This window comes from Caretta caretta, chromosome 25, assembly GCF_965140235.1.
Source record: "Caretta caretta isolate rCarCar2 chromosome 25, rCarCar1.hap1, whole genome shotgun sequence".
NCBI classification, from domain to species: domain Eukaryota; kingdom Metazoa; phylum Chordata; order Testudines; family Cheloniidae; genus Caretta; species Caretta caretta.
The window spans coordinates 17,371,708-17,392,423 of NC_134230.1; the positions used below are offsets into that span (position 1 = coordinate 17,371,708).

Sequence of the window (20,716 nt, forward strand, 5' to 3'; positions counted from 1 at the left end):
ATCAGCCAGAATTCCCAGCCTTCTGCAATACATCCTCACACTACACAAAGACAGGAGACCAGTCAGCCTGCGGATGCTCGCCCCTTTCTCCAGTCAGGCCACATTGTATAGCATACGGGGGAAGAACACAAAGATGCCCAACAGACATTTACCTTCTCTCTCTGTTCCACTTGACCAGGTTGTAGTAACCCAGGAGCAGGCTGCCAATGCCAATGGCAAACAAGCTATAACCTACCAGAAGAAAGAGGGAAATTCACTGGGCTGTCCTGGGTCAGAGCTTCCCTTTAGCCTCTCACCCCCTGTAAGCAGAGCCCCTCAAATGGCAGTACCTCATAAAAAGTTGTGGTAACTGCCTCGAAACGGGGGGGGGGGGGGGGGCATGACGATGGGGGCAAGGGCAGTAACAGCCCGGTGGTCGACATGGGGCGGGAGAGGAGCAAGACAGTAAGAGCCTGGAAGTGGAGGGAGACTGGGAGAGGTGCAGTAACAGCCCCAGGGGATGGAGATTGGGGGTGAGGGGCGGTAACACCCCCGGGGGGGGGGAATGGAGGGGAGGGGCGGTAACAGCCCAGGAGGGATGAAGGGGATGGAGATTGGGGGGAGAGAGAAGGTAACAGCTTCGGGGGGAAGGGGCAAGGAGTGAGACTGGGGGGGAGGGGCGGTAACAGCCCCGGGGGGGGAAGGGGAGGGAGACTGGGGGGGAGGGGCGGTAACAGCCCCGGGGGGGGGAAGGGGAGGGAGACTGCGGGGGGAGAGGCGGTAACAGCCCCGGGGGAGGGGGAAGGGGAGGGAGACTGCGGGGGGAGAGGCGGTAACAGCCCCGGGGGCGGGGGAAGGGGAGGGAGACTGCGGGGGGAGAGGCGGTAACAGCCCCGGGGGCGGGGGAAGGGGAGGGAGACTGCGGGGGGAGGGGCGGTAACAGCCCCGGGGGGGGAAGGGAAGGGGAGGGAGACTGGGGGGGAGGGGCGGTAACAGCCCCGGGGGGGGGGAAGGGGAGGGAGACTGGGGGGGAGAGGCGGTAACAGCCCCGGGGGGGGGGGAAGGGGAGGGAGACTGCGGGGGGAGGGGCGGTAACAGCCCCGGGGGGCGGAAGGGGAGGGAGACTGCGGGGGGAGGGGCAGTAACAGCCCCGGGGGGGGGAAGGGAAGGGGAGGGAGACTGGGGGGGAGGGGCGGTAACAGCCCCGGGGGGGGAAGGGAAGGGGAGGGAGACTGGGGGGGAGGGGCGGTAACAGCCCCGGGGGGGGGAGGGGAGGGAGACTGGGGGGGAGAGGCGGTAACAGCCCCGGGGGGGGGGAAGGGGAGGGAGACTGCGGGGGGAGGGGCGGTAACAGCCCCGGGGGGGGAAGGGGAGGGAGACTGCGGGGGGAGGGGCGGTAACAGCCCCGGGGGAGGGGGAAGGGGAGGGAGACTGCGGGGGGAGGGGCGGTAACAGCCCCGGGGGAGGGGGAAGGGGAGGGAGACTGCGGGGGGAGGGGCGGTAACAGCCCCGGGGGAGGGGGAAGGGGAGGGAGACTGGGGGGGAGGGGCGGTAACAGCCCCGGGGGAGGGGGAAGGGGAGGGAGACTGCGGGGGGAGGGGCGGTAACAGCCCCGGGGGGGGGAAGGGGAGGGAGACTGCGGGGGGAGGGGCGGTAACAGCCCCGGGGGGGGGAAGGGGAGGGAGACTGCGGGGGGAGGGGCGGTAACAGCCCCGGGGGGGGAAGGGGAGGGAGACTGCGGGGGGAGGGGCGGTAACAGCCCCGGGGGGGGAAGGGGAGAGAGACTGCGGGGGGAGGGGCGGTAACAGCCCCGGGGGAGGGGGAAGGGGAGGGAGACTGCGGGGGGAGAGGCGGTAACAGCCCCGGGGGAGGGGGAAGGGGAGGGAGACTGCGGGGGGAGAGGCGGTAACAGCCCCGGGGGAGGGGGAAGGGGAGGGAGACTGGGGGGGAGGGGCGGTAACAGCCCCGGGGGGGGGAAGGGGAGGGAGACTGCGGGGGGAGGGGCGGTAACAGCCCCGGGGGGGGGAAGGGGAGGGAGACTGGGGGGGAGGGGCGGTAACAGCCCCGGCGGGGAAGGGGGGCTCCACCCCCCCGCACTGACCCGAGAGCCCCCGGCGGGGCAGGTGCCGCTTGTAGTCGATGGGCCCGTAGCCCCCCGGGGGGGGCATGTCCTGCTTCACCTTCGCCGCCGCCATCCTCGCCCCCCCCCCGCGCGCAGGCGCACGTCACTGCCGGCTCGTTACCACGCTCACCCGGAAGTGACGACGAGACGCTGCGCTGCCGCCATATTGGAAACGTGCTGTCTCGTCACGTGACCTCAGCGTCGGGCTCCTCCGCCTGAAAGGGCCTGCGGCGCTGCCGGCCTCGCGCCTTCCGCACCCCCACGAGCCACGGGCAGTTCGAGACCCGCCCTCCCCGCCCCGCCCCGGCCCGCCCCGGCCGAGGCTGCTGCGTTGGCCACAAACAACAACAACAGCAGGAGCCCGGGAGAGAACCCAGGAGTCCGGCCCGCCCCGCCCCCGCTCCCACCACTAGGCCTCGCTCCCCTCCCACAGCCAGGGAGAGAACCCAGGAGTCCGGCCCCCCTGCTCTAACCACTAGTCCCCGCTCCCCTCCCACAGCCAGGGAGAGAACCCAGGAGTCCGGCCCCTCCCCCGCTCTAACCACTAGGCCCCGCTCCCCTCCCACAGCCAGGGAGAGAACCCAGGAGTCCGGCCCCTCCCCCGCTCTAACCACTAGTCCCCGCTCCCCTCCCACAGCCAGGGAGAGAACCCAGGAGTCCGGCCCCTCCCCCGCTCTAACCACTAGTCCCTGCTCCCCTCCCACAGCCAGGGAGAGAACCCAGGAGTCCGGCCCCTCCCCCGCTCTAACCACTAGTCCCCGCTCCCCTCCCACAGCCAGGGAGAGAACCCAGGAGTCCGGCCCCTCCCCCGCTCTAACCACTAGTCCCCGCTCCCCTCCCACAGCCAGGGAGAGAACCCAGGAGTCCGGCCCCTCCCCCGCTCTAACCACTAGTCCCCGCTCCCCTCCCACAGCCAGGGAGAGAACCCAGGAGTCCGGCCCCTCCCCCGCTCTAACCACTAGGCCCCGCTCCCCTCCCACAGCCAGGGAGAGAACCCAGGAGTCCGGCCCCTCCCCCGCTCTAACCACTAGGCCCCGCTCCCCTCCCACAGCCAGGGAGAAAACCCAGAAGTCTGGCCTGCCCCTGCTCCCACCACTAGACCCCGCTCCCCTCCCACAGCCAAGGAGAGAACCCAGGAGTCCGGCCCCTCCCCCGCTCTAACCACTAGTCCCCGCTCCCCTCCCACAGCCAGGGAGAGAACCCAGGAGTCCGGCCCCTCCCCCGCTCTAACCACTAGTCCCCGCTCCCCTCCCACAGCCAGGGAGAGAACCCAGGAGTCCGGCCCCTCCCCCGCTCTAACCACTAGGCCCCGCTCCCCTCCCACAGCCAGGGAGAGAACCCAGGAGTCCGGCCCCTCCCCCGCTCTAACCACTAGGCCCCGCTCCCCTCCCACAGCCAGGGAGAAAACCCAGAAGTCTGGCCTGCCCCTGCTCCCACCACTAGACCCCGCTCCCCTCCCACAGCCAAGGAGAGAACCCAGGAGTCCGGCCCCTCTCTCGCTCTAACCACTAGACCCTGCTCCCTTCCCACAGCCAGGGAGAGAACACAGGAGTCTGGCCTCCCTGCTCTAACCACTAGACCCCGCTCCCCTCACAGAGCTGGACATACAAGGACCCCAGGCCTTTCCACCTTCAGAATGAAGTCCAGGCCCCAGCTTTTTCTCCTGCTTTCCCACACTAGCAGTGATCAGCAGGCAAGGCTGGGAACGTATCCGTTGATTGGACAGGATAATTAGCAGAGTCCAACAACCCCTTGGTGGAAAAGCCCTAGAAAATGGAATAGAAAATTATCACCTACCTTGGTTTTTAGTACCTCCTATAAAACGTAACTGAGGATTAAATCCCTGCAGTGGGATGGCCTGCAAACCCAACTGTAAGTAGAAGTTACCACCTTTCTCTGTTTGATTAGGCTGGTTTAACAGAATGCTATTGGACGCTTAAGTCGTGCTGTGGCCACTGAGAGTCAGTTTTGATACAGCCCTAGGCTGTTTATAGACAAGGACTGGTTCCACAGTATTTGTCTATAAACCCAAAATGCCAGTTTGAGAGTCAGATACATGGTGGCCTGGACGGGACCTTCTGTACCTAGGCCTGAGCTTAGCCACTGAGTTTTGGTCTTGACAGTGCATAGAACTGTCTGCAGGACGTAACAAAAGGAAGCTGAACTCATTCAGGTGCTTTTCCGTGGTTCTCAGCCAGGGCTTTGGGGGTCCCCTTCGGGGCCGCGAGCAGGTTTCTTGGGGGCTGCCAAACGGCACCAGTGTTAGACTCACTGGGGTCCAGAGAAGAAAGCTGAAGCGGGTAAGCCCTGAGCCCTGCCACTTGGGGCTGAAGCAGAAGCCTAAGAAACTTAGCTTCTCGGTGCTCCCTGGGGTTTTGGGCCCCGAAATGCCAGCTGGGGCTTTTATATGCAGAAAACCAGATGCTGTGCCACAAGCGGAGGTTTTGCGCAGTCAGGGGCCCTCGGAAAGACAGAGGTTGAGAACCCCTAGTCGAAGCGAGGCTGTGAAGGGTTATAGTGATCTGCAGCTCAGCCAGTGGCGCCTCCGATTGTTCTTTTCCTGGCACTAGATGGCGCCCCTCCCTCACCATTATTGCAGGGTACCCTTGGAATTGAAATGCCCCATGATTTTAAAAAGAGCATTTGCTCGGCCAGGGGTGACTAGGTTCCTTACAGATGCTGTGTTTTGGATGTATGTGATTTTCCAACCCCCGGTTACACACCAATCCGGAAGCTTGACTAAATAAAACCTTCAGGAGCCACAGCAGCCACCCCCCTCTCTCGTCACCCTCCATTCTCAGCACAGGGGGTAAACGTTCAGGGCAGCAGAGCTGGGGAGTGGGCAGGAGGGCAGTGTCTCTGCACTAATTGCCTAGGCATGTTGTACACAAGCTTGAAGGCTCTGCCTAGTACCTAGTGTTTCTAGTGGATGTTAAAAACCCCTGGCTTCCCAAGGGAGTTACAGGAGCCCTAGCAACTCAACAGGGAAGGGGAGGGAATGAAGGAGTCACAGAGGAGCCATGGCTCTGCTAAGGGGAATGGCAAGAAAGGGTTAAAAAGAAGGGGGTAAACAGCCTGCATTTTGGGATGCGGGAAGGGACAATGCATGACCCTCACCATGCACAGATCCTAGAGACCACCGTCTCTGTGGTCTGTGCAGGGAGGGTGCTGCAGATGTGGCTGACCCTTCACCCCTCCCCCCCCCACATGCTGGGGCCCCTCTGCACAGGATCGACTGGGCACCATTGCGCCCCGATGTTTAAAGAGCTGCTGTGTTCAGCACCAGAGGTGGCTGGATTTCAGCAGCAGGCAAATGGTGTAGGTTTGTATAACGTGTCGGGAGCTGGTTGATGATGTTTACATTGCTGTTAGGAGAAAACTGATTTGGAAGCCTGGGATTTTAACGTTATAAAGAGGTTGAAACTGTAGGTCCCAGGTGAACCTTGCTGTCGCCTCACTGGGATAAAGGGAGCTGCCGTGTCCCCGAGGAATGTAGTGATGGCCCAGAGCCGTCAGCCGATACCAGGGTTTTGTTTGGTACAGCTCACGAGCCCCACAGCGAGGGAGGAGACCGACGTAGGTTGGAGGTTTGGTAAGGGCAGATACTTGGAGCTAGCCCTCACGCTCTGACTCCTGGTAGGGAGGAGGCTGTGTGTGCACATGTGCTATGCAGGCAGATTGGACAGGGTGCGGTAAAGCTTCTGCCAGGCAGAAAAACCTGGGTGTGAATTTAAGATCCTGACACAGCTGAGAAATGGCCAGAGCGGGGTCACATCTACCAGCTGCCCCGGGCCCTTGAAATGCCAGTGATACCAGGAGCGATGACGGTGTCAGAACAGGACTTTTTGCTGCTTTGGAGTTTAATTTTATCCCACATTATAGACTTATCTGTTCTTGACATTTTGTCACCCTGTTATTCCTGGCAACACTTTAAACATAAAGCAGTAACTCACAAGGGGGAAGGAAGTGTTGGCAGGTGCTTAGAGTGATGAGACCAGGGATCAAGACTGCTGGATTCTGCTGCCAGCCTGGGGTGGGAATTGAGGGCTACAGCAGGAAGATGGGTTTCAGAGTAACAGCTGTGTTAGTCTGTATTCGCAAAAAGAAAAGGAGTACTTGTGGCACCTTAGAGACTAACCAATTTATTTGAGCATGAGCTTTCGTGAGCTACAGCTCACTTCATCGGATGCATACCGTGGAAACTGCAGCAGACTTTATATATACACAGAGAATATGAAACAATACCTCCTCCCACCCCACTGTCCTGCTGGTAATAGCTTATCTAAAGTGATCATCAGGTTGGGCCATTTCCAGCACAAATCCAGGTTTTCTCACCCTCCACCCCCCCACACAAATTCATTCTGGGGGGGTGGAGGGTGAGAAAACCTGGATTTGTGCTGGAAATGGCCCAACCTGATGATCACTTTAGATAAGCTATTACCAGCAGGACAGTGGGGTGGGAGGAGGTATTGTTTCATATTCTCTGTGTATATATAAAGTCTGCTGCAGTTTCCACGGTATGCATCCGATGAAGTGAGCTGTAGCTCACGAAAGCTCATGCTCAAATAAATTGGTTAGTCTCTAAGGTGCCACAAGTACTCCTTTTCTTTTAGCAGGAAGATGGCGAGACAAGACTACTGGGTTCTGTTCCCAGCTTTTGGAGGGAGTAGGATCTAGGAAGCTGGTACGGAGGACTGGGAGATAGGACTCCTGGATCTGCTCCTGCCTGACTGTGTGATCTCAGGTAAATACTGTTAACCACTCCGTGCCTCAGTTTCCCCATTTGTACAATGGGGTCTAATGACATGCATCAAGTTCCTGAGTTCCCCAGCTGACAAGCTCTAGCAAAGGGAAAAGTAGTATTCATGCACCATTCTAATCATGCAATAGTGAACCTATCTGACAGCTTAGGGGAGGAGTAAGAGGGGAAAACTGCCATGGCACCTTGTCTAAAGTGCAAGGGTGGTCAAAACTGGTGCCCGACCCTCCCCGCCTAGGGATTGAAGCCAGCAGCTCTCAACAATGAGCCTGCGAGGAACTTTGCCCTGGCCAAACCAGTGGGAGCTGGGCTGAGCTGGTGGCAGGTGAGAGTATCCTTGCCGGAGGGGAGGAGCCAGGCCGAGCTGGCCAAGGCAGATGTCACTCTTTGCACAGCAGGAGCAGAATTAAAAGGAGCGTTCTGCTTGGAATCAGCCTGCAGGCCGATGGCAGCAACTCCCACAAGCAGCAATGGTGTCTGGGCAGGTGCGATCTGCTCCTCCCCAGAGAACTGCTCCCATGCCCTGCCTCCCGCTCGCCCCCGGGCTGGGCTGGTCACTCCAGAAAACTCATTTTTGCACCTCCTACCTGTCGCTCTTTGGGGTTTATTTAAGGCTTTATTAAAAGCGCTCGTGGAGCAGCGCAGTGTAAACAGGCCCATGCAGTGCCTGGAGCAGCCCCGCCTCTCCAGCACAGGACGAGAGCCACGCCGCTGCGCCACTGGCCAGGAATCTCCTTGCACCCTTTCTGCTCCAGCACAGGCCCCACGGCGTGCCACCCGCTGGAAGAACAACATGGGCTTATGCAACCAGCCCTCCCTCCACGGGTTTCCCCTTCCCTCCCTGAGCCAGTGACCTCAGCCATAGCCTGGCTGCAGGGGATGATACAGCTCGAGAAGCCCAAGTCTTCTCACCAGCAGTTGCTGAGCTGCGGAACTCCTTGCCACAGGAGAAGAGACTGAGCCCTCTTCGGCTCCCGGCCACTTTCAGGTCAAGCTGCAGGCCTTCCCTCAGTAACCACACCATGGCCAAACTGCACCGGGGATCAAGGAGAGCAGAAGAGGGGGTAGCCTCTGGCATCTGGGAAGGAGGAGCCACTGGGTGCCAATTAAATCAGCATGTAGGGCACTTAGGTGCCACTGTAATTGGCATTTCACACGGCACTGAACCTGTCAGACAGGTCACTGCTAACCTGGGCTGGCTTTGAACAGCAACCTCCAGGTGAAACTCCCTGAGCCCCGGGTCCCTGAGCTGTCACGCCTCAGTCAGAGGCAGTGACCTTCCGTGGTGGGCAGCATTGCTCTGGGACCCAAGGGAGCAAGAGGAGTCCATAGCCCTTACGTGGCCCTGTATCCCCTACTCAGGGCTAGAGCAACTGAGGCTGCTTGAGCACCTGCAGCCTGGCGGGAGGCTCCAGGAGGCCTAGAACCCCCCAACTGGAGGGTCACATTTGTCCTTCGTTGGGGGTTGGAGCACTGACCCAGAGCCTAGGGCTGGAAGGATGGGTGTGGGGAGGGAATCATTAAAGCAATTACTGGCTCCGGTTTGATTATTTTTATTTTATAAAAGTTCCTTCTTTGGCCACCAAGCTCCCTACTGCTTCCTAAGCTGGTGAATGTTTCAGAGCAAGGTCACTCTTGGTTTAGCTCTAATCAGGGCTCATAATCACTCAGCTGCCGCAGACTTAACAACATTGCAGATGGTCAGACCAAGATCTCGCATAGCAGACAGGACCGGGTATCTCAGACGTGCAGCAGGCTCCTTCCCTGCAGGCTACAGCCATGGCTTCGCCGGAGCCCCCGCTCCCAGGGAGACGTGGGGTCTCTCCTGCTCCCCATGGAAGGAGAGGTAGTGACCAGGCATTCCCCAGCCAGCCAGAGCGCCCCTTCCCTCTAGCCCCTCGGCGGTACTGGAGACAAAGCACGCATGCTCGGTTGAGTTTGTGCCTCTGAGTGTGACGAGCACCCTGCAGGTCTGTGCTGTTCCTGCAACATCAGGTGGTCTTGGGGGCTGGGGTGGGAAACCATTGCTTCCTCGTGGGCCCCTCCCCCCCCATTTCTTGAGCACCCCAGGCACTTGCCTGGACGAGACACAGTGCAGCAGGGATGGGCTGCTACACACCACCACAACAACACACACACACACCAACAAACGTGGCTCTGCAGGGCAGGCAGTGCTGGGAGATGCCCTGCATCCAACGACTCTGCCCCGCCCCGGATCTGGGCTTCTTGGCGCAGGGCCAAGCTGGTGCCTAGGCTGCAATGCAGCCTGCCTCCACTAGGGGGTAGATTGAGCTCACCCAGCTCAGCAGGGTTTCAGAGGCCACAGGGCTCCAGTTCCGGCCTCCCTCCCCCACCCTTACAGCATTTCCCCCCCCCCCCCCCCCGCCCGCCCCATTGTGCTAGGCCCCATGTGCCTGGCTGTGATTTTATAGATGCCACTTCTCCCACCCCCCTGCCCCCATTTCACAGGTGACGGCTAATCTGTGTCACTGGAGGGCCAGAGCGCACTGTGTTAACCCTTGCACGGCCGGCGTTTTCCAGTCTGCCCGCTGAAGGAGGGTTTTCAAAAGGGGTGGGCGAGCATAGGCCACCATACTCGCAGCAGCCAAAGGGTTAAGCTCTAGATTTCACCCGCTCCTACTGGGCCGCACTGGCCTTTGCCCAGAGCCTGCCTTCTCCCTGGTGCTGCTGGGCCCGAGTCGGGGACGCTGCGACCTGCTCGGCCCTCTCCCGTGTTTATCCACTGGCTGGAAGAATGGTGCAGAGAGACTGGGCTGGAGCCCAAAATGATTTATTGGCTTAATCTACGGGAGCTTCCCTGGAGGGTCATTCCTCAGCTGGCGCTAGTGGCTCTGGATTCCTCCCCGTGGCAGGCTCTGTGTTTCAATCCTGGCTGTGACTTTGGGAGGGGGAAGCGCAGGGAGCACTGGCAGCATGATTGCAAAGGACTTTTGTGCGCTTGATTCCTACAGCTCTCCTGGGCTGTGGCTCCAGGGTGGGGCAGGGCGAGGGGTTGTGGGCGCCTGTGGTTTTCTTCCCCTTCAGTGACGCTGCACAAGCAAGCAGCCGCCTCAACTGTTTCCCGGGTGCGGGAGGGAGTGTTGGGAAAAGTGGGGGAGGGTAAAGGCTTAGCCCTGTCTGAAACTGTAGACGGGAGAGGCAGGCGGCAGAGCCCGTGAGCCCCACAGAGTCACATGCTGTGCAGAGCCCGGGGTGGCTCTGCTGGGCCTGCCCTCTTGGCTGAAGTACAGGAAAATGGAAGGACAAGAGAGCAGCAGTTCAACAAAATGGCTGCAGCTAAGCCCCACCCTTCCACCCTGCAGCTGCTGCCCTGGGGTAACCTCTGACAGGGAGGGGCAAAGGCAGGAGCAAGGCCTCCAAACCCCCACAGTGACTCTGATGGCGCTGCCTGGCTAACGCCCCTTGTTCAAGTAGCCACGGGGTGGAAGCCGATGGCGAGAGCAGCGAGCCTGGTTCTAAGGCTCCCCTGTTACACCCCAGGGCGACAGTCACGCGCCTTGTGGGCTCGCTCTGCCCAGAGGACGTCAGCCCCATGCGCTGTCCTGAGCCTCCTAGATCGTTAGCGGCATGAGCGTAGTGCAAGTCAGGCCCCATGGCACACCAGCACCACTGGGCTAGCCTAGGAACTGCCTAGGGCTGGAAGAGAAGGGGCAAGGTGAGCTAGTATCCCGGTTAGGAGGGAGAGCGGTTGGCAGCACTGGGGGTGGAGGCCCAGAGCTGGAATAACCCTGGGGCTGCAACTCAGGATTAAGGTGCATTGTCAGAGCAGGATGCTGACATGCTCCAGGCCAAGCTCTGAACAACACCGGCAGCCTCCTACGTGCATGAGGACAGAAATCCAGCCGAGAACTCAGGCCTCACTCCTGCTGAGGTCAGTAGTCGCACCAAGAGGGTTTCCAGGCTGAATTAACTTGCTCCTCCTTCAGGTTGGAGCTGCTACTAGCCCAGCTCCTTTTTTCCTTTCTATATCAAAGAGGAAAGAGCTGAGAATCTGTCCATATAAGACCCCCACAGCAGTGACTCCCCATCCTATCCCTTGGGGAGGGCAGCCACTGCTGGCTAAGGCATTTTGCTTTTAGTAGAAGGCATCAGTGTGGAAACACCCCATGCAGGAATTCAGGTAAAGGAGAAGTTTACAGCCAGGAGGTGGTTATACATTGATCTGAGAGGAGCCTAATGGCTCAGGAAAACCTGTCTGCCTTAGTCCTTATTTTATCACCCCCTCCCCCAGGACACATGAGCACCTCCCATCATTAAGGAGTGTATCCTCACTGCCTCTGCGGGGTAGTGGTGGCAAACAGAAACCCAGAGAAGTTAAGCGATTTGTCCAGGGAGTCAGTGGCAGAGCCAGGGAATTGAACCCCACCCAGTTTGCTGGGGAGAACGCTCTGGGCCAGGCAAGCAGCCTTCAGGCTGGGCCCAGTGTGTTTTGCCCTTAGCTGGATGTACTGTTCCCTCAGTGAGCAATAGGACGAGACCAACCAGTCCCCAAGCACGCAGTGCCTGGGCCACTTGCAAATGGCTGAATCCAGGGGAGGCAGCTCTGGTTAATGATTCACGGGTGAGTTGACAGGGGCTTGAATCATGTTTTAGTTTAACAGCTGCTGTAAGTTATGGCGTTTGGTCAGGAACTGCTACCAGCCCCGTTGTGCCAGCAAAACGGATGGCAACTGAGAACCAGGAAGTCATTTTTCTTCATCTTATGCTCAGTAATGGTTTCCCTCCTCCCTACCTTTGGAATAACACCCCCGCACCGCACACACACGAGTCAATGCCAACCCTGGTCCAGGGCTCACAGTAAAACAGAAAAGCAACATCAGGATCTTGGGGTTGGAGAGAGAGGCAAATAAGGGAAGAGTTTCACAGACGAGAACGGAGTCAGGAATGGGTCTGGGCTCCCAGCATCTATGAGTAGCCCTAGAGTGGAGGAATCACTTTGATTCAGTCTAATATAGGAAATAACAGGCCCAGTTGGCACTAGCATGAAGGCCATTTGATTGCTCTCTAGCACTGTAAAAGGGCCTTAAAAGGGGAGACAAGGCCCTCAGCATAGCCCTGCATGCGGCTCCCTTCAGCTCGTGCAGAGCAAGCTTAAGAGCTCTGAGCCAGCCCTGCTCCCAGCCCCTTGCCACAGCTGGGCAGATCAGGGCACTACTAGAGCCATTGCCCTGTGGCTACCTGCTGCTTCCTAGGCTCCCAGGAGGTACAGACAGGCTAGGGCTCCATCTCAGGCAGAGACACTTGAGAAGGAACTGAGGGCAGTGCTCCCAAGCAGCCATATATACCGCGTACACAGCCCAAAAGTGTATTGGATGCATGCACAGGCCGAATGGATACTGCTAATGGAAAATCTCCAATCGAGGGCTGGAGGTGCATGCGGACCTGAAACAGGGTGAGCCCAAGAATGCAGGGAACACTCAGGTTAACACCCCTTCTCCCCCGCCCCCCTTACACACTGACCCCTGCGCAGAACAGCGTAACTGAGAATCAGGCCAAATGATTTTGATTCTGCTCTTACTGCTCTTCTGCTCACCAACATCAAACTGGCGTGAGGCCACTGAAGTCACTACAACTATCTCCGTGTAAACCAGGTACAAGGGCCTTATTGGAAATCCGGGGAGGTGGGTGGGTACATGCCTGGCCGCGTCTAAAGGCCCCTCCCCCAAGCCTTGCCGGAGGGACCACTGGACCCGGGAACCAACTGAATTCAGGGAATGACTTGCCCAAGATGACCCAGGAAGTCTGTGGTGGACCAGGGAATTGAACATGGATTTTCCAAGTCTTAGGCTAGTACACAAGCCCCTGGACCAGGTACAAGGGAAGGAGTCTGACCTATTGACTGCGGAGAAAAAGATACAAAGATCAACCCTGTTCACTTGGACCCCCTTCACTCTTCCCTAGAGTAAGTTGCAAACAACCGAAGAACTGTGTGTCCCCAGGGAAGGAAAATGAAATGACTAAAACTAAGCTGTAAAATGCCCACGTCTTGGTTTATTGTTCATGCACCACTTTGTGCCTGCTACTGAAAAATTAAAATGCATCGAGCCCTGACAAAGCAATTCAGTAGCCCCTAATTTTTGTGGGACCTAGGTAAATACCTCAGTTGCCCCCCGCTGGCTTGGTTTCAATTGTTGCTGCAAATACTAAGTCCAGTGTTCTTCTGAGAAGTTGGATGATGGTGATGGAAGCTCCTTCACGTGGCTGGGGAGAATCAAAGGCAAAGAGCAGTCCTGCGTGGAAGCGTGATTCGAAGGAGGCTCCATGGGAGTTGCGGCCTGGTGAGTCCAGATTTGATTTGCTGAGTTTACGAGTAGATATCTTTGCAAGTGGCAGTGCTGCAGTCTGGGAGCTGAGAGTCAAGCTGGGTTCGTAAAGCATGTTCTCAGCAAGGAAGACGCTGTAGATAAGGCCAAATTCTTCTTCACTCTCATCTGTGCAGACCCCGTGGCATGGCCCCGTAGGTCTGGGTTAACGAAGCCACCGGGCTCAGCCTCCTCGCGCTGCTGCAACTCTTCTGTGCCCAGGTCACTTCACTCCTGTCACAGAGGCTTCCTCTCCGGAACCTTGCCGCAGGCAGCCCGGCAGGGGGTAGCAAGACGCAGTGGCACCAGCTGGATTCCTACCTTGGCAGTTGCGTTTCCTGTGGGGCCCTGGGGTAGTTTCAAGGGCCTGTTGGTTTCTGGGTTGGAGCCTGAACACAGGCTGGCTCTGGGATTTTGGCGTTTTCCCTTGGAGGAAAGCTTCAGTAAACAACCTGCAGGCAGCTACGCCAAGGGGGTTAAGTCATTAAATGCTACTTTGCCATCGCCCGTTCCCTTTGTTTTCCTACTCAGCCTGGTGACGGAGGTGATATAAGGCAATCGCTAGCTCATGATAAAGCTCCTAGAGGCTAAGAACCTAAAGAGTGGGGGTGGGGAGAGGAAAGGAAATAGCCTGGCTGAGCAGTTACCGAAAGCAGGATCTTTGCCTGCCTTGCGTGGAGCATAACCTTGCAGTCACGCCACACAGAGTCATGAGCTGGGTCCTTGATTTTGTCTCCCACGCCAGTCAAGCCTACTGAAAGCCAGAAGCAGATTGCATGTCCTGCTGGGAAGCTCTCCAGAGCCAGGGTGTGAAGAGGAGGGCACTGCATGCCTGTCAGAGGTGTTAGCCAGCTCCAGTGCAGAGAAGGTGGTTTATGGTCCAGGCAGTGAACTAACAGTCAGTGGGGGAAGAAACGCTGTGTGACCTCACAGCGGACCCAGTGGCAGGAGGAAGTTTCTTATGGAGGGTGAGTGTTTTCTGCACCCACATGGAGAGTTCACTTTTGCAGTGGGATCCTGGTGAAAGCCAGGCTGTCATTGCCACGACCTCCCTGCTCTCAACACCTCCACGCGGTGTTTGGTGGCTACTCGGGTTTTCTGAAAACAAGGACAGTGCTGCCAATTCCCATGATTTTGTCATGAGTCTTGGGCTTTTCCTTAAAGCCCCAGCTCCTGGAGTCAAGGGGATATGTGATTATTTCAGCCTTCATTCTTAAAGGAAAAGTAAGTTTCCAGCCCTCCTGGCTGTGGAGAAAGCTTCAAAATGTAACCCTGGTGCACCCTCGAGGCTCAAAAAGGCAGCAGCAAATCTATTATTATACATAATCTCATGATTTCTGGTGACAATCCTGCAACTAGACCCTAGGTCTCTTGAGACCATAGTTTGCACAGAACAACTGCTAAGGGGAAGAGCATCCTCCCTTAAAGAGAGGGAGAGAAAGCAGAGTAGTTGGTTAATCTGCTCATTCAAAGGAAAAAGGCTCCTTTACCAAAGCCAGTCATCTCCGATGCCATTGCATTTGCCCTTTTCCATGGAGGACAGCTGCTTTTACAGTATCCGTTCGCTCAAAGCGCAGTTCTGCTCTGAGAAGGGACTTTGGAAGACACGGCATTCACTGGTTTTCCAGCCTTAGCGATTTCCCAGGTCAAGTTTGCTCCAGGAAGAAAACACAAAAACCAAACCCACCTTTTGACCTGCAGCCTTCCAGTCCAGCCACTCAGTCTTGGAGCTGGGCTCTTTCGTTAGCACTGATGATAATATGGGTCACAGTGCTGCCCCTTGTTCCAGCTGCGTGAATTCAGGGGAATTCAGTCTTGCACTGCAGCACCTTTCTACCTGCTGAACAGGCAAAGGGGCTATAAGCCACTCAGAGACGTTGGCAGGCCCCACAGACGTTTTGCAGGTCTGTGCTGCCCAGGCCAGAGGCCCCAGTGCCTTGTGGACTGGGCGGTCCTGTACCTTGGTGATTTTGCATCAGTGCAATGGGCGACAACCAGGCCAATATTCAGAGCACATTATGACTTCTGCCCTCCCCCAGGGGATGTTAGACTGAGCTTAACAGCTGTGCTTCCCAGACATCAGGGCCGCTGCCTCAGTGAGTTACCACCTTTCAAGCTGTTTTTAAATTAGGTTTTCAACGCCTGTCTTGAAATAGTATTTCGGTTACAAGGTGGATCCAGTGAACTGGGGCTGACTCCCAGCGTAGGAATTGAAAACTAAATTCGGTTTGGTAACTTCAGCTCCCAAATACACAGGGGAGCTAAGCTGGGAGTTTTTCACTACAGTGCAAATGTTTTTTGTTTTTTGTTTTTTTTTTTAAGTTGGCTCCAGTTCTGGAGGGTTTAGTGCTAGAATGCTGTTTATTAGGAGAAGTGTTCCACCCGGCCAGTGTAAAGTCCAGAGCTACCCCTTAGCAGAAGTGCATGGGAGCATCCTGCTTGCCAGCAGCTGGGAGTTCAGACGATGGTCACATGGCTGAACATCATGAGCTAGTTTCCATAAGCATGTGTTCCATTTCTGCCCTGTAGGAGATGAATGCATACAGTCGATCAGGCTCCCCAGCACTGCCAAAGGCCATTAGCCCTGATTTAGTTCTCCAGCCAGCTCATTGCTACTCCTGCATTTCCAGAAACTCTAGAAATCCTACATGCTTTACAAACAAGGCTATTATGAGACAGTGCAGGGTGTTCGCATGTAAACAGTCAGTGTGTTTATCAAATGTACTTGTAACTAGCCATAAACTGGAGGCCAGACTCAGCTCCCGTGTCTAAATAATTTAAGGATAATTTGGGTTACACATGGTTAATTTTGTACACAGTAGTTTACATTTATCCCTGTGTGGAGGCTAGCACAAGGGGTTTAAACAGGGCTTTAGCCTTGTTCTGGGCCCTCTAGACTAGGGTTAATTTCCCTCCTTATGCGTAGGCAAAGGAGAAGGAAACTGTTCTTATTCTTTTCTGAATATTGCTGCAAGCGGTAAGAATCTCTGCAACCCCATCTACAGAGGAGTGCTTGTCTAATTCTAACAGATTTTAAACTGGGCTACTGTGTTGTAAAGGGGAAAACATTATTTTGCTTTTCAGAAGTAATTACTTAAAATGACTTTGTAAAACTCTTGTTCTGACATTTTCTCCTCATTAAAAAAGCAGCACCATTTAGTCTTAGAAATGCAATTATTGTGCACACAGAGTGAGAAGCTTGCTGTCAGTTTAAGGAAGATGCCTCCTTACTACGCAGCAGCTCAGCATTCGCTCCCATTCCCCTGGAAGGAGAGTCATCCTAGCTGGGTCTTGACCAGCGAAGTTTGACCTTATGGTCTCTCTGAAAATGTACATACCTATGTATTTGTGGAGCAGTAATTCCTAGAGGCCCCACTGAGAAGACCCCATTTGCAAGGCAATGCACATACAAGCCTCTGCCCTGAAAAGCTTACAATTTAAGTAGGGTTGTTAGCCTCATTTTTGAAGATGAGTAACCAAGTGACTTGCCCAAGGCCTCACAAAGACTGTGGGAGAGCTGGGAATAGAAGCTAGACCACACTCCCTGTGCATCAGGTCTGAAACCTGTCAAGCTGGTTCGGGAAATGCTCAGGAGAGGCAAGGAGTTGGAGCTAGTCTCCCCCTTTCTCTTAAAAGGGGTTTTGGCACAGACTTGGACACCACTGTGTTGAATACAGAAAAATATACTCGGGGAGCTAAGGGCTAGTGCTTCCCTGGCTCTAGCTTACAGCTTCATTTCTGGCCTAAGAGTAACAATGAATGTAAAATGTTACGGGGCAACTTCTACTTGCTCAGTGCTGGCCAAGGGTTTCGCTCTCAAGAGGCAGGACTAGGAATCCCCTTGGCTTTAAAGTTAAATGTCTTATGGGATGCACGATGCCCTAAGCAAGGTAAGAGTCTCCACCAACTTTCTATAGGGGCAGCTGCGTGTAATGGGCTGATGCAATCCTGGCCTGTTCTTGCATGGCAGCCGCATCAGGCAAAGATCTTGGGCACCAAGCCAAATGTTTATAAGATTGAGGCAATGCTGGAATTGCTGTGACCAAAGAGATGCCAGCAGCAGCTCTCAGTAGCAGGGAGAAAGGGTGGAAATCTAAAGCAACAATTGCACTATCCCATAGCGCAAAGGACCTCTTCCTCGTGCAAGTTGTCCTGCTGGATGGAGAAGAGAAGATAGCTGTGTGTTTAGCATCCATTGTGGCTGCTGGATTGTTTTTACAATAGGCAGAAACCTTTTGTATTTGCTAGGAGGAAACAGGGCTGTGGGGAAAGGAATCTGAGACAGGAGGCATTTTAAGCAATTTCCTAATGGAACTTTGCTTGCCAGGTGCAGGTCACCCCCCCCGCCTGCAGAATCCCAACTAACCTGCAAAACTTGTGTGGTTTTAAGGTTTTAAAACCTAATATACAAAAAAGTTGCATTTGGTATTTCAAGGTTTCCAGGGGGCAGGTTACAACACTCCACTTATGCCATGTGCCCTGCCCCGGCTTCCTGGAGCTTGGGGGTGGTCGGGCAGCAAATAAAAGCTGCCGGAAGTGAGGGGAGAGGGCTGCCGAGCTGAAATCCTGTTAATGCTTCAGCGGAAGCGCACTGGATTGCTCCAACCAGGTCAGCCCATTGTCAGAGGCTTCACAGAGGGCTGCCCGCCAATCCCAACAGATTCCTATCACATCACCTTTAAGAGTCGGCCTCACTGGTCTGCCTGCATCCACAGCAGACAGACAGACAGAATAAAAAGGGGGGAGTGAAATGGGGCACTAGGATTCCACCAAGGGGCTCTGGTGAGGTCACAGGCCTGAGCTGGAATGTTATCCAGGCAGGGTCTGGTTTGTTATTGCTTGGGCTACCCCGAGCAATTTAGCCTCCTTCCCCCACCCCCTCCTGCTGCAGCTGGGGGGTGGCCTCAAAAGGGCTATAATTCTCATTGGCTGAATTCTGTAACTCAGAGTAGTGCCCCACCCCCACATTATAACTCTGGAAGGACTATTGCGCTGGGTTTAACCCTTTGGAGGGTGGCAGATTCACCTGCCAACTAAGTCAAGGCTTAAAATGGATACACCTCAGGGCTTTTCCCACCTCTGCTCATCTGATACTACAGGATCTTCCTGATGCTTGTAACCTGGCTCAGACTGCTGTTCCTGCCTGCCAGCTTCATATATTACCACCTTCCACAACTTCACTCCATGGATCCGATTCCTAATGAGGCCGAAGAAACCTCTTTACCTGAAATAGATATTTTAGCTGAGATTTGTAACCTGCTCCCTGGAGCCTATCAAAGGACTATGTTATTACAGTAGCATGGCTCTGACCAGGTTCTGTGACGTTATGGCGCTCTGAAGCCAGGCAGCTTCACCAGCTCTGGAAAGGAGGAATCACTGTCTGCACAGCCCATGTGATTATCTACAGCCCCTAGAGTAAAGAAAGGTCCAGGGAGAAAGTACAAGTTGAGGAAATTGCATAGGAGATGGAGAGACAAGGAGACCACAGGCTTTCACCCTGGTTTGAACAGATTCTTCCATCTTTCTCCTTAATCACGGTTCAGTTTCAAGACTGACGTTACACGCCGAGAAAGTACAACTGTTACTGTGGCAGCAAGTAAACAGCTCTTTCCTTGGTGGTCTGAGGCATCTCTGGAGATAACAAGACCAGGCTCTGGCTAGTTGAAAAATGAGCATTATTGTAGGCCTCCCTGAGATGAAGTCTTCCCTCTTTGTAATAAGGTGAAGTTCCCAGTAGGTGGAACGTACTGTGTGAACGAAACTTTCCCTGGTGATAATCTTGTCCAGGCACAGAAATCTCAGCTGTTGGGAAGACCTGATCCAGAGTGGTATGGAAAGCAACATCCAAAAGTGAACATCAGATAGTCTCCTCGGCCTCTTCCTGTTCCAAGAATTTCTAATGTGAATACAAAATTTAAACCATTCCAAGAAGTTAAAGAGGGAAGAAATGAACTTGTACAAGGTCGTCATCGTCTCACTTTAGGAAACAAGAAAGTTAGAGCTGTCTAGAAGCCTAGAGGGAAAGGGAGTGGATGGAGCCATTAGCGATTGGAGAGAAGAGCATAGCTAGCGAGGGGAATTAATGGAGGACAGTTAAAGTAGGAATTTTGTCTGCTTTTGTGAGTCCTGCTGTAATGCTATCCAGCCCACCTGTTTATGGCATTAGCACATTTAGTTTGATCTCATCAAAATTTAACAGACAAGGGACTGAGAGGAAGGTGCGGGAAAACATGTATAGGCATCCAAAAGCGATACGTAGCATTGACTAGAAAGGTGTTTTACTTACAGAATTGCATGTTGTCAGCAGGGTGGATTTAAAATCAAATTGATTTAAATCACTAGTCTGGAAACTCTATTTAATCATGGTTTTCTACATAAGAGTGCATTCTTGTTGGTTGTTATAACCTTAACACACATTCTTCACAACTCAGAGATGTAGGTGTCATTTTTAGAAAGTACACAATACATTTTTAAACAGTGATTTATTTTGAAAACTTTTCAGATTAGTTTTACAGCTATATCAAAAAATGAATGATTGTTTGGTTATTTCATTTACCAAACATAATTAAAGAAGATATTTATGAAATCATTGGGAGGTGAATGATCTCCAATTCAATAGGTTAATCATTAATATTTGGAAGATTTTCTTGCCGTGCTGTGTTAGAAGGAGAACATCGCCAGAGAGACATTTAAATGGTTTTAGTTAACTAAAACAACGTTATGGGTTCTGGATTTTTTCTTCAACAAAACAAACACGTCCCTCACTTCTCACACTTATCTCCAGACTTTCTCCTTGTCCAGATCTATTCCGCCCCCAACAATCTTCAATTCATTGAACTTTTTGAAACTTTGCACTTTTAGAGGTAAGGGATTGACTGTGTACATAAATGTGCAGAGGGACAATGGAGTTGAGGTCTGTTATTTCTCACCTCTGTATATTTATTTATTCTTGCTGTTAACAAACACGTTACCTCTGGGGAGACACATCCACAGTTTGAGAACTGCAAAACTAAGCATCTCTGATGGTAGCGTCTAGACTGAGCACTGTGTCTCGTTGGGTAGATAGAAAGATTAACCTAAATAATCTGTACAGAAGCCTATAGAACCCCATAAGATTGGGTCCCTAATCCATGAACTATTGGAACTCATTTACAAAACGTTTCTTAAACATTACATGAATATATTGTCTCAACTGTAGAATTAGAATTTATAATCCCTATACCATGATGAGATATCTTTGAGCTATAATGTATCTTTAGATAGGTTATCCAAAAAATCCGATTTAAATAAAAAAAATCCGATTTTTTATCCAGCCTGGCTGTCAGTGTGCTTTATGTTTCATGTTATGAAGTCTGTGGATTTTACTTACCCCCCAGTTCAGAAAAAAGTATTTTTTGGGGTAGGGGAAAAAAAAAACCACAAAAACCAGCCTCCCTGTTCTAATGCAGAGGTCCTTCCTATGCGCATCCATAGCAATTGTGGACGTCAAGATTTTGAAAGCCTGCCTCATATTCTGCATGTAGTTAAAAAAAG

General features: G+C 54.2%; 1 protein-coding gene and 1 long non-coding RNA gene across 3 annotated transcripts in view; one reads left to right on the forward strand and one right to left on the reverse strand.

The window, feature by feature from the left end:
• LOC125627090 (NADH dehydrogenase [ubiquinone] 1 alpha subcomplex subunit 13) overlaps positions 1 to 2,237 on the reverse strand; it is a 61,403-nt gene extending 59,166 nt beyond the window's left edge. For both annotated transcript variants that reach the window (XM_048830869.2, XM_048830873.2), the window contains exons 1-2: positions 2,081 to 2,237; positions 153 to 231 (exon numbers count right to left, since the gene is read on the reverse strand). In XM_048830869.2, the coding sequence (XP_048686826.1) occupies positions 153 to 231; positions 2,081 to 2,174 (173 nt within the window). In that variant the 5' untranslated portion in view covers positions 2,175 to 2,237. The remainder of the gene's footprint in view (positions 1 to 152; positions 232 to 2,080) is intronic.
• A 182-nt stretch (positions 2,238 to 2,419) lies between these two features.
• On the forward strand, positions 2,420 to 20,495 carry LOC142070096 (uncharacterized). The gene is made up of 2 exons (XR_012666037.1): positions 2,420 to 3,973; positions 18,283 to 20,495. It is a non-coding gene; the product is annotated as an uncharacterized LOC142070096 (long non-coding RNA).
• Positions 20,496 to 20,716: the final 221 nt, after the last annotated feature.